Raw genomic sequence first — 13,626 nt, 5'->3', positions numbered from 1 at the left:
CTTATAGTTGTAACAAAAGGGAAACAAACAATTCCTATAACTCGCGAGTGACAGGAAATCACTCGACTTTTACCGCTTTCCTATTTAAGCATAGCGACTACTCGGTCCAACAGCTAGTGTTCAGATCAGGGAACTATGTCATGCATCTAAGGTTGCAAACAACTCCTATACGTAAATGCACAACCACAAGAAAGAAGGCATGCGCAAGTTTGGGGAAAACTTTGGGATTCATGCTCCGGGGCTTGCCTTCAAGCGGAGGGGAGGGAAGCGGGTCTTCAGCTGGTGCGACTTCGGCTTATGGAACTGGTAGCTCAGCTACAGCTTCGTCTTCTGGCACCGGGTGTAGTTCGTAGACGTCGTCAGCAAGACGAAACTCTACACGCATGCAATGTAGGGATTAGTGTTTAGACGGTTATTTCAACAGCAACACTTGCAAGTCTTAGCCCAAAAACTTGTAGCAAAGCTACAGAAAGAGTGTGGGGTTTCAAGCTTCAGTGGAGAGAGAACAAGATCAAGGGTCAGATTGGGAGAAACTTATGATCTGACCCTTAAACCTTAAGGAATAACTGTGTTTGGGGTCCTCAGATCTATTACTGAGAAGTCCCCGAAATCTTACACAGATACCCTCGGGTCAAGGAAAAAGCTACATCCGAGTCCTCGGGCGAGGCAGATAGGGGTCGGCTAACAGACAGGGTCGGGCGAGATGGAAAGAGGGGTCGGGCGAACAGCTAGGGTCGGGCGAGCCGGTAAGGGGTCGGTAGCTTACCTTCGGTTTATAGGTGAAGCCTTTTGGGGTCGGGAAGGAGTAGACGTGGGCGGAAGGTCTTAAGCACTAAGGCTTTGGTGGCGGCGATATCCGGCGGTGCTCCGGTGGCGGCGGAGCTTCTTGTGAACAACAAGGAAGCTCTAGCACAGCGTGGAGGAGCAGGCGGCTGGGTGGATTGGGAAGGTGCGGGTGTTGAGCAGGAAAGAGAGTTTCTCAAGAACTTAGGTGGCGGCGCTCAAGCACGAAACAGGGGAAACAAGGCAGCGAGGCAACAGTGATGAAGGGGACTCCAGTAGGATTCTAGCATTCCCTTTTATAGCTGCGCGGAGAGAGAGAGAGAGTTGGAGTAGCACGCAGACCGAAAGAAAAGGATGGAGTGCGCTGCCATGGCGGCGACTGGGCGGCGATGGGCGGCGGAACAAGACTTCGGAGATAGCGTCCTTGGCTATTGGGCACTGGAGACAAGGCGGCGCAGGCGCGGTTTTGCCGGTGGTTGAGATTTGGCGGAGGTGGGCGTCGTCGTGCGGCGGATCTGATGGGTGTGACAGGGGGAACAGCGCGGCAAGCGAGGTTGCACAGGTGACAAGACAGGCGGGCTGCGGCTGTGCGGGCGAGCGCGAAGCAGCGGTTTGCCGGGCATAGTTCTTGCAAGGCGGAAAAGAACTGTCACGGCCGGAGTCGGGGTTGGCGATGGAGGAATCATCGCGTAGCGCATTCGGGGCGGCACAACTGTGGAGAGGCGGCGGAAAAGCCGGAAGGCATCGGGCCTTGCAGCAGGGGATCCGGCGAGGTGATGATGGGCGCGAGCTGCGAGGTAGTTTGGACGCAGCATGCGGCAAAGCTCTGCCATAGCAGCGTTGGAGCACCAAGGCGCGGTTGGCGAGGGTGCGAGCGAGATGAGGCGCTGCAGAAAAGGTGCAGAGGGGCTTCTGCAGCGATTGGGGAGAAGGGCGCGGGAAACCATTCGGTCGCGGCCGGTGACTGGGCGAAGCAGCGGACGTCGGAGAAGCTGCGCCACGTGGCGGGAGAGCTCTGAAGCGATGCAGGCCGCTCGAGTGTGTCTGCCTCGGGAGATCTGGGAAAAAGATTTGCGGGTCCACCCGTCCATCCACCGGTCATTCTCGGTTTCTCCTCTGCTTAAGACTGAAGGGACACTGCCTTGGGGAACTCAGAAGGAACCGACGGGGTGGGTCGGGGTCTTAGGGGACGGGACTTAGGACCGGAGGTGGAGCACTCCTGCTCGGGAAGAGCTGAGACAGAGGAAATTGGGGGACTCGGATTAAGATTTACTCGAAGGGTTTGCCCAGGGTCGTTAAAAAATTGGTCTTCTTTTTCTTTTCCCAAAAAAACCTCGTTGCAATTCGAAGCGGCAGCCAAACAGCTTGCTGAGCTGAGAGCACCTATTTCTCGTTCCCATTTCTTTTTCAAGCCTCAAACCCGATAACAAAAGGGGCTCTCCGTCGCCGCCCCGACGACGACGACAATGGCAAGCCTCCTCTGGCGCTCCGCCACCCCGACGCACCAGCTCCTCCTCTTCCCGCGCCACCTCGCCGCTGCCGGCGCCGCCCCCGCCTCGTCCCGCTCCCTCTCCCAGTACCACCCCCGTGACGGCAGCCCTCGGTAAAACCCTACCCCCTCTCCCTCTCTCTCGCTTCTCGCTTGCTTCGGGAGCCTTCTGGAAGCCGAGATTGAGCTCCCTGCGCTCGTGTTGCTTCCAGGTGCGACCCGCTGGGCACGCCGGTGAACTGGGGAGTGACCATTGTCCCGGAAAGGAAGGCCTTCGTGGTGGAGAGGCTGGGCAAGTACCACAGGATGCTCACCCCCAAAATCCACCTGCTGGTGCCCGGAGTCGACAGAATCGTCTTCGTCCACTCGCTCAAGGAGCAGGTGATTCCCATTTCCGACCAGTCCGTCCTCACTAGAAACGGCGTCTACCTGCAGATCGACGGCGGACTCTTCGTGAAGGTAATAGCAACAGTCGACCATAATCTCTGGCACCGAGCGATTGTGAATCTAAATTGAGATTGAACCTACCTTTTGCGTGTTTTTCTTTTTTGCTCTAGGAGTAGCTCTATTCTTATCCGTTTCACTGCATTTCCTTTACAATTGCAGCATATTAGTGTAGTGGTAGTGTAGCAGATTTGGTGCTAATTATAACATTTGCTGAGTTTTGCAGATTTTTGATCCATACCTCGCTTCCTATGGTGTGGAGAATCCAATTTCTGCTGTCATACAACTTGCACAAACAACAATGAGTGAGCTTGGGAAAATGACATTGGACAAGGCTTTTAAGGAGAGAGATGCATTGAATGAGAACATTGTGGTACATTATCTTAATTCCAATCTCGAGCTGTTTGTTTTTCCATATGAGCTATGTACTCGAGCAAGCAATAGGCTATGATTGCTTCGATGCCATTCCTCTCTTGTTTGGTCTTGCTGTCAAATATTTTTGTTTATGAGGTCATCAAGGTTTACATGTAGTGTTTGTTTCTAGTGAGCTAGTCTTGGCCATCAGTAGATCAAGATCTATAAGTAGTTTTGAGGGCTACCTGCTACTTCCAATCTCCGAGTGTGAATAGCTTTTGCTGTCAATTGGTCTCTTGCTTTGTTTGCTATGTGAATAACATTTTCTGTCAATCTTCTGCAGAGATTGATCAATGAGGCAGCAATGGATTGGGGCCTGGAGTGTATCTGTTTTGAGATCAGTATGTATTTCTCCAGATTAATCTCCAAGTTATACCTGTGTTTGTTTCTTATGTTTCAAAATTGACAATGCAGGGGACATATCTCCTCCACATGTGATTAAAGTAGCAATGGAGATGGAAGTAGAGGCAGAATTGGAAAAGCGTGTCCAAATCCATGAATCAGAAGGTGATGATTCCTTTCCATTTGAGGTTGATCTAATTTTTTTTCTGGAAAAAGAGAGATAAGTTGGAGACAGAGTTCTATGTTAAACTAATTTAGTTCGTCCCTAATGTTTTTTCCAAGAGAAGGATATAACTCTGTTTGCTATTTTTTTCATTTATTGTACCAGCTGCTGTGACAAGCCAGGCTAATCTTGCAAAGGGTATGTGAATATTTTATTCTAAACTTATTCTTTTCATGCCTTCTTTTCTGTAAAATGTAAACCTGTTCAGCAATAAATCAATCTGCCACCGTCTTGCTCGCTTTCAATGATTGGATTGCTGTTGTAGTTTTGTTAAGTAAGCATTTTAAACTTAGCATTTTCTCCAGTTAAAAGATTTTGAATTTCTCCAGGATAGTTTTCTTTATCATGCTTTGGTAACGGACACCAGGTGAAGCACAAGCGATTCTTGCCAGATCTAAAGCTAAGGCTCATGGGATTGAACTGATTTCAGAGGCTTTGGCAGCTAATGGCGGTACTCAGGTACCATATTTCTTACCATATTTTCTTGACTATCAATTTTGCAGTACCATGTTGTGAAGTTATGCATCAAAATGGTGCTTATTATGAAATCTCTTTGCTTACTTGAATGCTAACGATTTATATATCTTTGTTAGGCTGCAAACTTGTTAGTTGCAAAGGTAAAGTGTTTCTCCGAATTCAGAATCTGACATTTTTCAGAATTCAGACCTTGCACCAGTTCCTCCGATGATCCGATCCCACTCTTCTACCTCTTCTCACCAAAAGGTAAAGTGTTTCTCCGAAAACCAATTGACCACTCTGACTCATCTATATTGGTTATATATCAACACATCATGATTTCAGACATGAACTGTTTTCACTACCAACTTTGAACATGTCACTCACTTGAATAAGTGTTTAACCTGTGCAAGCTCTACCAGAACTAAGAGTCCCTCTCTGCATGATGCGGAGCATCATAACCTGAGCATGAGTAGTGCAAGCAACTAAGTGTGATCCTCCTCCTGACAAGCAGATAAAAAAAATTCAACAATGCAAGCAATGAACTATTTATTCTTAACACAAGCATAGTTCTGAGAACCAAATTAAAAGGGACTGACAATCTCGCCAATGCGAGAAGCATGACTCCTTACCACTAACTCCAACCCTATTCTCAACTCGAGCTAACACCTGCTCCACCAGCATCCGACAACTGACATTCATCACTTTTACTGACTAACATAGTAGAAGCTAAACACTAGGCCACGCATCAAAGGAATATTACACAGAACTTGGTAAGGATTGGCAGATTTTGCAGTCCCACCAGGAGTTTGGCCAGCAATCCCTCAGCCGACTTCTTTGCACCCAAGGTAGATAACAAAAAGCTTCATACCCATAACACAGACCATCACATATCCTCCATGTCCTCAGGTTCAGCAAGGGATGCCAGGTATGCGGCCTGATCCATTTCGTACCCATGAACACGCCCCCACGGATCACCGCCCTTGTGTTGACACTCGGCCGATAAAATCCCATGTTTCGTTGAGGAGCAAGGATTAATTTGACTTGATGGGATCGGCCAAACAAGAAGAGATAAGTAGAATAAAGAAAGAGCATGCAGGCCAGCACGTCTACGCGAAGATGATTAGAATAAGAAGAAAAGCAAGTTGCCGCATGGAAAAGAGAAGTCCAGGTTAATCACGCATGGAAATTGGTCTTTGCACGGACAGGTCGGAGGAAGCTTCTTATTTATAAGGGAAATTAGAGCGATTGGGAGATTAGAGTCCATATATCTTTGATATTTCCTTTTGTTTTAAGGCAAGTTTTGTACGGATCATTGTCGTAGCCGGCTAAGGAGTCATTAGTCTATGATATAAATGTGTACCTCTAGCTCTCAATCAATCAATACAAACTTTCGGTGCCACACCGCCAAAATCCTAGGAGTAGGGAACTTTCAGTGCCACACCGCCAAAATCCTAGGAATAGGGGAGTAGGAGTAGTGTAGTTTTGACGAGTTCCTTCTTGCGCGCACGGCTGCATCGGTTTTGATCTTAGGTGAGCTTGTAAGTTCCGTCACCCGGTCATTACGACCTCTATCAAAACTTTCTACGTTACGTCTTATATTCTGATATTCGGTTGTGTGGCTAGTTATCGAGTTATCTTAGATTGCAAGTAGAAGTTCCTAAGCTTTGACTAATATTCTACTTGTCTTTGACGGTTGCTCACAGTTATCAAGTTTGCTTAGATCTATCTAGGTTGTCTTTATCAGCTTCTTGGTTGCTTAAGCGCTCACAGTTATCAAACGGTTTAGATCTAGTTAAGTTGTCTTCATTAGCACCTTTGCCTTGTTTAAAAGTTCACAATTATCTGATTGTATTGGCCGGTAGATCTTGCATGCTTTTATCACTTTATATATGCTAGGTCCGATAGATTTTTATCCCTGCCATTTGTATTGCTAACCGTCGGACCTTTGACGTCAGCACGCTACTGTTGAGAGTCGATGCTTCGGTTGGGTCTTATCTGTTTCTCACAGAAGCATGATGACGTCATTGAGCCGATAGGAGCGCGTACGATGCCTTACTGCCGCGAGGTTGTTTTGTTAGGTTAATGGGCTGAAGTTAATGCCCTCTCGTCGTGTTACCTTGTCTAAGTTCAATTACACGGTCATGACATTGATTAGATTCCATTAGCTTAATTAGCTTGTAAGCGGTAGGCAAGAGGTCCTTGGTTGTTGTGTTCTAATCTTTTAGTAGATTGATGTCAATGCTCTCTCATTTGTGTTATCTTATCTAAGTTCAAGTACACTTATCAAGACATTGACTAGATCTGTTAGCCTATCTGATGTGTGCATGGTTAGCAAGGGCTTCCTCTTACGGTTGTTGTTTATAATACTTTATCTTAACCCGTCGGCTCACATAGCCGATGGCACATGCCATTAATGCTTTCTTTATTTACACGGCGTGATTACATTGAATATCTGCATGTTGTCGTGATTATTCTAAAAACACCTACCCATGAGTTCGAAAGGCTTCGCCGCCGATCGGCTCAGGGAATTTAATGTTTATCTTGTCAATTCTGAGGTTAAATTGACTGGCACGCCTTGCACCACTTGCGAGCCGATTTGGAGCTTGCACTGGAGTTAAGCAAATCTCCTGAATTCTTTATGTTGTTCAACGCAAAAGTCTGAAGTTCAAATTTTACATAACACCTTGTCATGGCTCACCGGCTTGTCATGGCTCACCAGCTTCTCAGCCACCCGTGTGGTGAGGTTTAGAACATACATCTCGCTCCTCCGGTGGTCACTGTCCCCAGCTACGGGAGCGAAGAAAACGACACCGCTCTTCTCACGGAACTACCGCGGCCTAACAGAAGTCACATCTGCAGGTAAGGATTGTTCTACCTGTACCGTTTAGAGCTAGGCTGAATGCTGATGTGGAGGAGAGAGGAGAGGAGAGAGAGGAGAAGCAGACTGTAAACTTACAACCCGTTTAGATAAAAAATTAAGGAACTTTGTGAGAAAGATAAGTGAGCCTTGTATTAATATTGAAGAGCTTACTGGTACATGGGTGGATTGAGAGGTAGGCTGCAAAGATACTTACAGCCAGCCAGCAACAGGCGATTTCCTGGCACAAGGGACAGATGGCTGAACTGGACGGCGCACAGCCTCCCCTCTCGCGACAAGCCCAGTAAGGTGTTTTCAATGGTGAATTTCTGGCCGTCTCTGGACTGAGGCACGTTCGCCACAACCAACTTTAGCTTTTCGAGAACCAGCACGGACAGTATGTTCTTGGCCAACCAGTACACCATCCTGCCACCACGGTGCACGACGCTGCTGTGAGCCAGGACCATCAGCTTCCTGTCGAGCATGGTGCTGCTCACCTTTGCCTCTGCGCTCCAGCTGCCGTCTTCGGACGAGTAGCTCCGGAACGCAGTGAATTCGTATCGGTTGTACACGATAAGCAGGCGGAAGTAAGAGGAGGCCCCTGGTGGGTCTAATGTCTTCTGGTCGCGGTCATCTGCAATGAGCACCGTGCACGCATAGTGCCTGACGCTATCCCTGCCCCCGAGAGGCGGCAGGACGTGCACCAAACCTGCAATGGGGTTGCAGACGCAGAGCTTGAGTGTCCTGTCATGCCTCTGCCGCCGGAGGTCGACGACGAGGAGGCCGTTCCTGGAGGCCACGATGCGGGAAGTGCCGTCCAACAGCCCGTCGTCGACGAGCGTGCGGAGGGACGGTGGCGGGTGCTGGAGGAGGCCGTGGTGACAAACCGCGGCGCGGCGGCGTCCTCCCGTTGGTGGAAGAAGCCGAAGGCGAGGGGGCCGACGAACCTGCCGGGCGGCCGCCGAGGTGTGCGGCAGAGGAGCGCGGCTTCCGAGGACACCAGGAGGCGCCAGCGGCTGCAGGTGGCAGCGCAGCGGACGAGGTCGGCGAGGTCGGGGACACCGGCGAAGATGGCGAGGAGCAGCTCGTCGTCGAACCGGTGCGGCCGCTCGGCACGGACGCGCAGGAGGGTGGACAGACAACCTCTGCCATCGCGCGGGCCCCCGCGGCGGAGCAAGAGGGCGGCGGCGGTGATGACAGGCGGGGTTGCCGCGCCAGCTGCATCTTCCTGTCGGTGCAGATGACCCCCTACATAGCAATCATCAAGCCATGAACTTTGAACTCAAATCGAAGAACATTGCACTCATATCAAAAAAACAGCTGTGAATTATTGTGCAGTGTGCACACGAACAGGAGCTGAGTGCATTTGGGTCCGGGGTACGCAGGAGAGGCAAACCTTGCCGACGGCGGCGGGCGCTACGGCGCTGTACTCAGAGGGGGAGATCCGGATTCTGAATCGCTCGCGGTAGAAACTGAACGGGAAGATCGGGAGAGAAGGCGAAGAAAGGGGAAAGGGAAACTGCCGCCGCTTTGATTTCTTTCTCGTACTGCTGATCGCACGACCTAACCGACACGTAGACCCTGCGCTGTGGGACCAGCCTCATCATAAAGATGATCCACTTGGCTGGGCTTTGAGTTTTTTTTTTCTTTTCCTTTTTGCTGCATATGCGTAGCATGAATTCCTGAAATCTTGCAAATATAAAGCAACAGCCATACTTATACGCTCTACGTTGGGTCCAGACAGATCTTTTAGGGGGAATTTTGCAACATGTTCTTACTTTAGAGAGGAAGAACGTATTTTGACCTACTATAGTTTTTTAATCTTTATAAGGAATTATAATGCATAGGCCATAACATGGACACTTTTTGATTAAATAAATTTTAGCAAGATGGGGGGGGGGTGAGCTTCCTACAATATTTCCTTGTGAAAAAAATTAAAAAACCATGTAAATGGCCAGCACCATCATTAGTCAAAATGACTAGTGGAGAGTACACCTAGGTAGATATTCTGTAGGTGTTACATATGTTCTAGTTTTTAGATCCTAATATGCATCTTTATTTAGGGCATCTCGATTATTTCAGGTTGCAATGGTGAGAGAACACATGAAAACCATGGCTGCTGGTCTTGCGAGAAGCTTGGCTCTTAGAACCGATGCCACTACCAAGAGAATTTTAACCAGTGTTTGATGCAGAGAGCAAAGGCCTCACTACCAGCGCTGCTCAAACAACACATGCAAGTATGCAACCCCATAGGTGCATTGAACCGTAAAAGGTACTAGCAGGAACACAAATATGTTACATATGGATTTACATAGGCCCAATCATCCTTCTTGGTTCAGCTAGAGATTCAGGTATGACGGAAAGCCCTGCCAGAATTAAGAGCTCCTCACTGAATGACGTGGATCATCAAAACCTGAGCCTGAGTACACAAGAGATCATCACATATCCACCGTGCCCCCTGGTTCAGCAAGGGATGCCAAACTTGCCCCCACGGATCACCGTCCCTGCCAAGGCTCAGCAGCTTCCCAACCATCCGCGTCTTTAGGCTCAGAGCATGCATGTCACTCTTCCGGTGATCAGTGATCACTGTCCCCAGTAACTGCGGAGAGGAAAACTATCCCGCTCTTCTCACAGAACCACCGCAGCCTAACATTAGTCACATCTTCAGGCAAGGATCGTTCTATCCCACCCATTGTCAGTTCGGGTTGTTGGGGACCCTCCGATTGGCTGCTGCAAGGAACAGGTGGTCGAACTGAATGACACAGAGCCTCCCCTCTGAAGACAAGCCCAACAAGGTATTTTCCATGTCGAATTTATGGCCGTTTCCAGACAGAGGCACGCTTACCACCACGGCCTGCAGCGTTGCGAGGGAAAGCACGAACACCACGTTCTTACCCAGCCAGTGCACCAGCCTTCCACCATATTGCACGATGCCACTGTGAGTCAAGCCCATCTGCTTCTGGCCGAGCCTGGCGCTGGTCACCTTTGCTTCTTCACCTGCCTCCTTCCGACGAGTAGCTCCGGAACGCAGTGAAGCCACTCCGGGTGTACACCATGACCAGGCGAAAGTACGAGGAGGACCGCGGTCGGTGGATTGCCTTCTCGTAGCAGTCGTCTGCAGTGAGCACCGTGCACGCATAGTGCCCGATGCATTCCTTGTCTCCGAGGACCGGCAGGACGTGCACTTCGCCGCTCATGGGGTTGCAGACACAGAGCTTGACTGCTCTATCATGCTTCCGGCGCCGGAGGTCGACGACGAGAAGGCCGTTCCTGGAGGCCACGATGTGGGAAGAGCCATCGAACAGCCCGTCATCGACGAGCGTGCTCAGCGACGGCGGCGGCTGCCGGAGGAGGCCGGGGAAGCGGCACGACGCGGAAGCCATGGTGACGAAGCGCGGCGCGGCGGCGTTCTCCTGGCGGTGGAAGAAGCCGAGGGCGAGGGGGCCGATGAACCTGTCCGGCGGCCGCCGAGGTGTGCGGCAGAGGAGCGCGGCTTCGGCGGACACCAGGCGGCGCCAGCGGCGGCAGGTGGCGGCGCAGCGGACGAGGTCGGCGAGGTCGGGGACGCCGGCGAAGATGGCGAGGAGGAGCTCGTCGGTGAACGGCGTGCCGTCGTCGTCGGCCCGGCGCGGCCGCTTGGCGGGGTCACGGCGGAGGGCGGACAGCCAGCCTCTGCCGCCGCGCGGGCCCGCCGCAGCAGCGGACGAAGACGGCGGCGTTCGTGTAGAGACACGGGGACGCCGCGCCGGCAGCATCGTCCTGCCCTGTTTCTTCTTTCTCATCGCCTACAGAGAAATCTTAACATCAAATCATAAACTTTGGACTCGAATCAAAGAACTTCGCACTCAGATCAAAGAACTGTGTACTTTGCACTATGCACTCAGATCAGTTCTGCACTTCATCACAAACCATAAATCCCGTTCAATCGTTTGGGTTAGGGATACGAATGAGAGGCAAACCTGGCCGATGGCAGCGGGGTAGTACGGCGCTGGACTCAGATGGGGCGATCTGAGTTCTGAATCGCTCGCTGTAGGGGAAATTGAACCGAAAGATCGAGAGAGAGAGAGAGACAGAAAAGTGGCGCAAGGGGAAAGAGAAACCGGTTGTGTTGTGACCTTCTTTTATTTTTTTCTTTTTTTGCCGTTTTGCCACTTGAAACATTGCTGCTTTGATTATGAATGTCATTAGAGTCAATGAAATGTGGGGACCACCTGACGTGTGGGTCCAAGTGGTAGATTTGGTGAAGCTCATTGAGCTGGGACAAAGGGCCAGACTCACGAAATAGACGTTCTACCGGACTGGGATTTGAGAAACATTCGCGTGAATTTCAGGAAATCTTGTAAATGCTCTATTTATGCTCTACTACACAAATTAAAATAAAACCTCTAAACTCGGAGCTTGCATGGAGCATTCCGAGGTTACATCTAACAAAATGTGTTGGCATTGGGTCTAGAAAGAGCTTTTACTAGATCTACCGACAAACCCGACCCGATCCACCTGAAAAAAGCCAACCCAGTCAATATGTTGGGTGGGTGCGGGCTAATATTTATGACTCGATCTAAAACACGGGTTGGGCACGGGCTAATTTTTTAAAAAACCCGAAAAAGCACGACCCAACCCGAAAATTGCACATAAAACCTGAAACCAACCCGATCATGTGACGGGTCGGGCGCGGGCAAAAAATCTGACCCGATGGTCAGCACAAGTTGGGCGCAGGCTAACTTTTTTTATCCTAAATCCGAAAGAACCCAACCCAAACATGACTCGACCCGACAAATGATCAGGTCTATTGCAACATGTTGAGACTCGTGATAAATGCAGCTATCGTTGTTCTTGTGAGAGGGTGTCAGGACTAAAGGTGACATCTAGGGTCTATTTGGAAATTTATCCTAATTCCCCTCTCCTTTGGAGATAAGGTATTTTGATCAATAGATTTTATTCTTTATAATTACAAGCAATCATAACACATAGACCCATTAACACGGACACTTTTCGGTTAAATAAATTTAGCAAGATCGTGAAAGAAAAACTCAGTACATATCTTTTCATATGAAAAAAAACTTATAAAAAACATGCAAATGCCAAACACCACCATTTTGGCAATGTCGATTTACAGGGAAGATCTAGGCTATGTACAGAGTCAAATGCTCAAAACCACTCTTGAGGCAGGCTCTAATAACAGTGACTAGTGGAGATTGGAGAGAGTGCATTTTGATAGAAATTATGTAAGCTTAATATATGTTCTAGTTTTTAATCCTAATTCGGCTCATAGAGCCGATGCCGCTACCAAGAGAATTTTAACCAGTCTTTGATGCAGAGAGTAAAAAGTAAAAAGCATCACATCCAATACGGCTCACCCCAACATGCAACCCAGTAGGTACATTTAACTGTTCGAGTAAGGCAACATAAAAGGTACATGAAGCAGGAACAACAATATACAATATACGGACTTACATGACGTGTAAGTCCTGCCAGAATTAAGAGCATCCTCACTGAATGATGTGGATCGTCCTAACCTGAGCCTGCCTGCCTGATTGCAAGCAACTAAGAACATTGTCCTGACCAGCAGATCAATAATTCACCAATGCAAGAAACGAAATGTTTCAACAAACACCAGGTAATATAGGTTCAACATAATAGCTCTTATAAGCATCATGATGTTACCAGATTACAAGCATAGTTCGAAAATCAAAAGGGAAAACTTACACCAGCTCCACCAACATCCAGCAACAGACAGTTTCCACTTTTACTGACCAACATAGCTTAACACTAGGTAGAGAACAACCAGACATCACAAAAACTTGGTGAAGATTGACAGATTTTACAGTCCCTCCTGGAGTTTGGCCAGCAATCCCTTGACATCTAGACTTACCACTAAACTTATTTCTTTACACACTAGGTTGAAAAGCAAAAGCATTGTGCACATGACAGAAACCATCACGTATCCTCAACGCCCTCTGGTTCAGCAAGAGATGCCAGGTATTCTACCTGGTCCATTTCATACCCATGAACTTGCCCCCATGGATCGCCATCCCTGTCATGGGTCACCAGCTTCTCAACCACCCAAATCGAAGGGGGAGAGACGAGAGAGGAGGGGAAAAGGGAAACCACCGCCGCTTCGATTTCCTTCTCGTATCCTCGGACGATCAAATCGACACGCAGACGCTGGGCTGTGGGGCCAACCTCAAAGACTAGTTCTGGTTCCCTGGAGTTTTGGAACACTACGTTGGTGTCAGCATATACTAGCATTCATATTATTGTGAATGTAAGAAGGAACATATCAACGAATATAGTTAATTCAAAAGCATACATACTAAATGAAATAAAGCTTAACTTTAGCTATGTTGCGGCTAAGGTAATATTTTACATTAGCAGAAATTAGTTTCCTGGTATTCGCTCTGGCAATCTCTAAACATCACAACATACAACTGAACAGAAGAGAACGTACATTCGGTAATCGTACCATACAAAATAGATATAGAAATATAATTTTAATTCTTAATAATTTATGGGCAAATAGTCCATAGTTTTTTCACCTCGCGGCTTGTGAACCAATGAATGATGCACCTAGAACAGGGACATTTGTAGCTATAAAAATGGGATTCAAATTATTTA

General features: G+C 48.7%; 2 protein-coding genes across 2 annotated transcripts; one reads left to right on the top strand and one right to left on the bottom strand.

Annotated features, from left to right (window-relative positions):
• Window positions 1-2,249: 2,249 nt before the first annotated feature.
• Window positions 2,250-4,342, top strand: LOC117860805 (uncharacterized). Its single transcript, XM_034744190.1, has 8 exons — window positions 2,250-2,386; window positions 2,485-2,731; window positions 2,943-3,089; window positions 3,414-3,471; window positions 3,545-3,637; window positions 3,801-3,833; window positions 4,063-4,154; window positions 4,289-4,342. Exons 1-8 carry the CDS (start codon window positions 2,250-2,252, stop codon window positions 4,340-4,342), a joined length of 861 nt encoding a protein of 286 aa, XP_034600081.1.
• Window positions 4,343-9,228: 4,886 nt separating this feature from the next.
• On the bottom strand, window positions 9,229-11,388 carry LOC117861364 (uncharacterized). Its single transcript, XM_034744901.2, has 2 exons — window positions 10,971-11,388; window positions 9,229-10,796 (listed from the first exon to the last, which is right to left on the bottom strand). Exon 2 carries the CDS (start codon window positions 10,791-10,793, stop codon window positions 10,005-10,007), a length of 789 nt encoding a protein of 262 aa, XP_034600792.1. The 5' UTR covers window positions 10,794-10,796; window positions 10,971-11,388; the 3' UTR covers window positions 9,229-10,004.
• Between the last annotated feature and the right edge of the window lie 2,238 nt (window positions 11,389-13,626).

The sequence above is a fragment of the Setaria viridis genome, chromosome 6 (genome assembly GCF_005286985.2).
Source record: "Setaria viridis chromosome 6, Setaria_viridis_v4.0, whole genome shotgun sequence".
In the NCBI taxonomy this organism is placed as follows: Eukaryota; Viridiplantae; Streptophyta; class Magnoliopsida; order Poales; family Poaceae; genus Setaria; species Setaria viridis.
Note: the sequence above shows the minus strand (reverse complement) of the source record. Positions and strands in the feature narration are given on the sequence as shown.

Excerpts from the sequence above, each read along its gene's own strand:
- LOC117861364 (XM_034744901.2), bottom strand. The coding sequence starts at position 10,793 with ATGAGAAAGAAGAAACAGGGCAGGACGATGCTGCCGGCGCGGCGTCCC.
- LOC117860805 (XM_034744190.1), top strand. The coding sequence starts at position 2,250 with ATGGCAAGCCTCCTCTGGCGCTCCGCCACCCCGACGCACCAGCTCCTC. Across the intron at positions 3,472-3,544 it reads GTGTATCTGTTTTGAGATCA|GGGACATATCTCCTCCACAT; the intron begins GTATGTATTTCT and ends TTGACAATGCAG. Across the intron at positions 4,155-4,288 it reads CAGCTAATGGCGGTACTCAG|GCTGCAAACTTGTTAGTTGC; the intron begins GTACCATATTTC and ends TATCTTTGTTAG.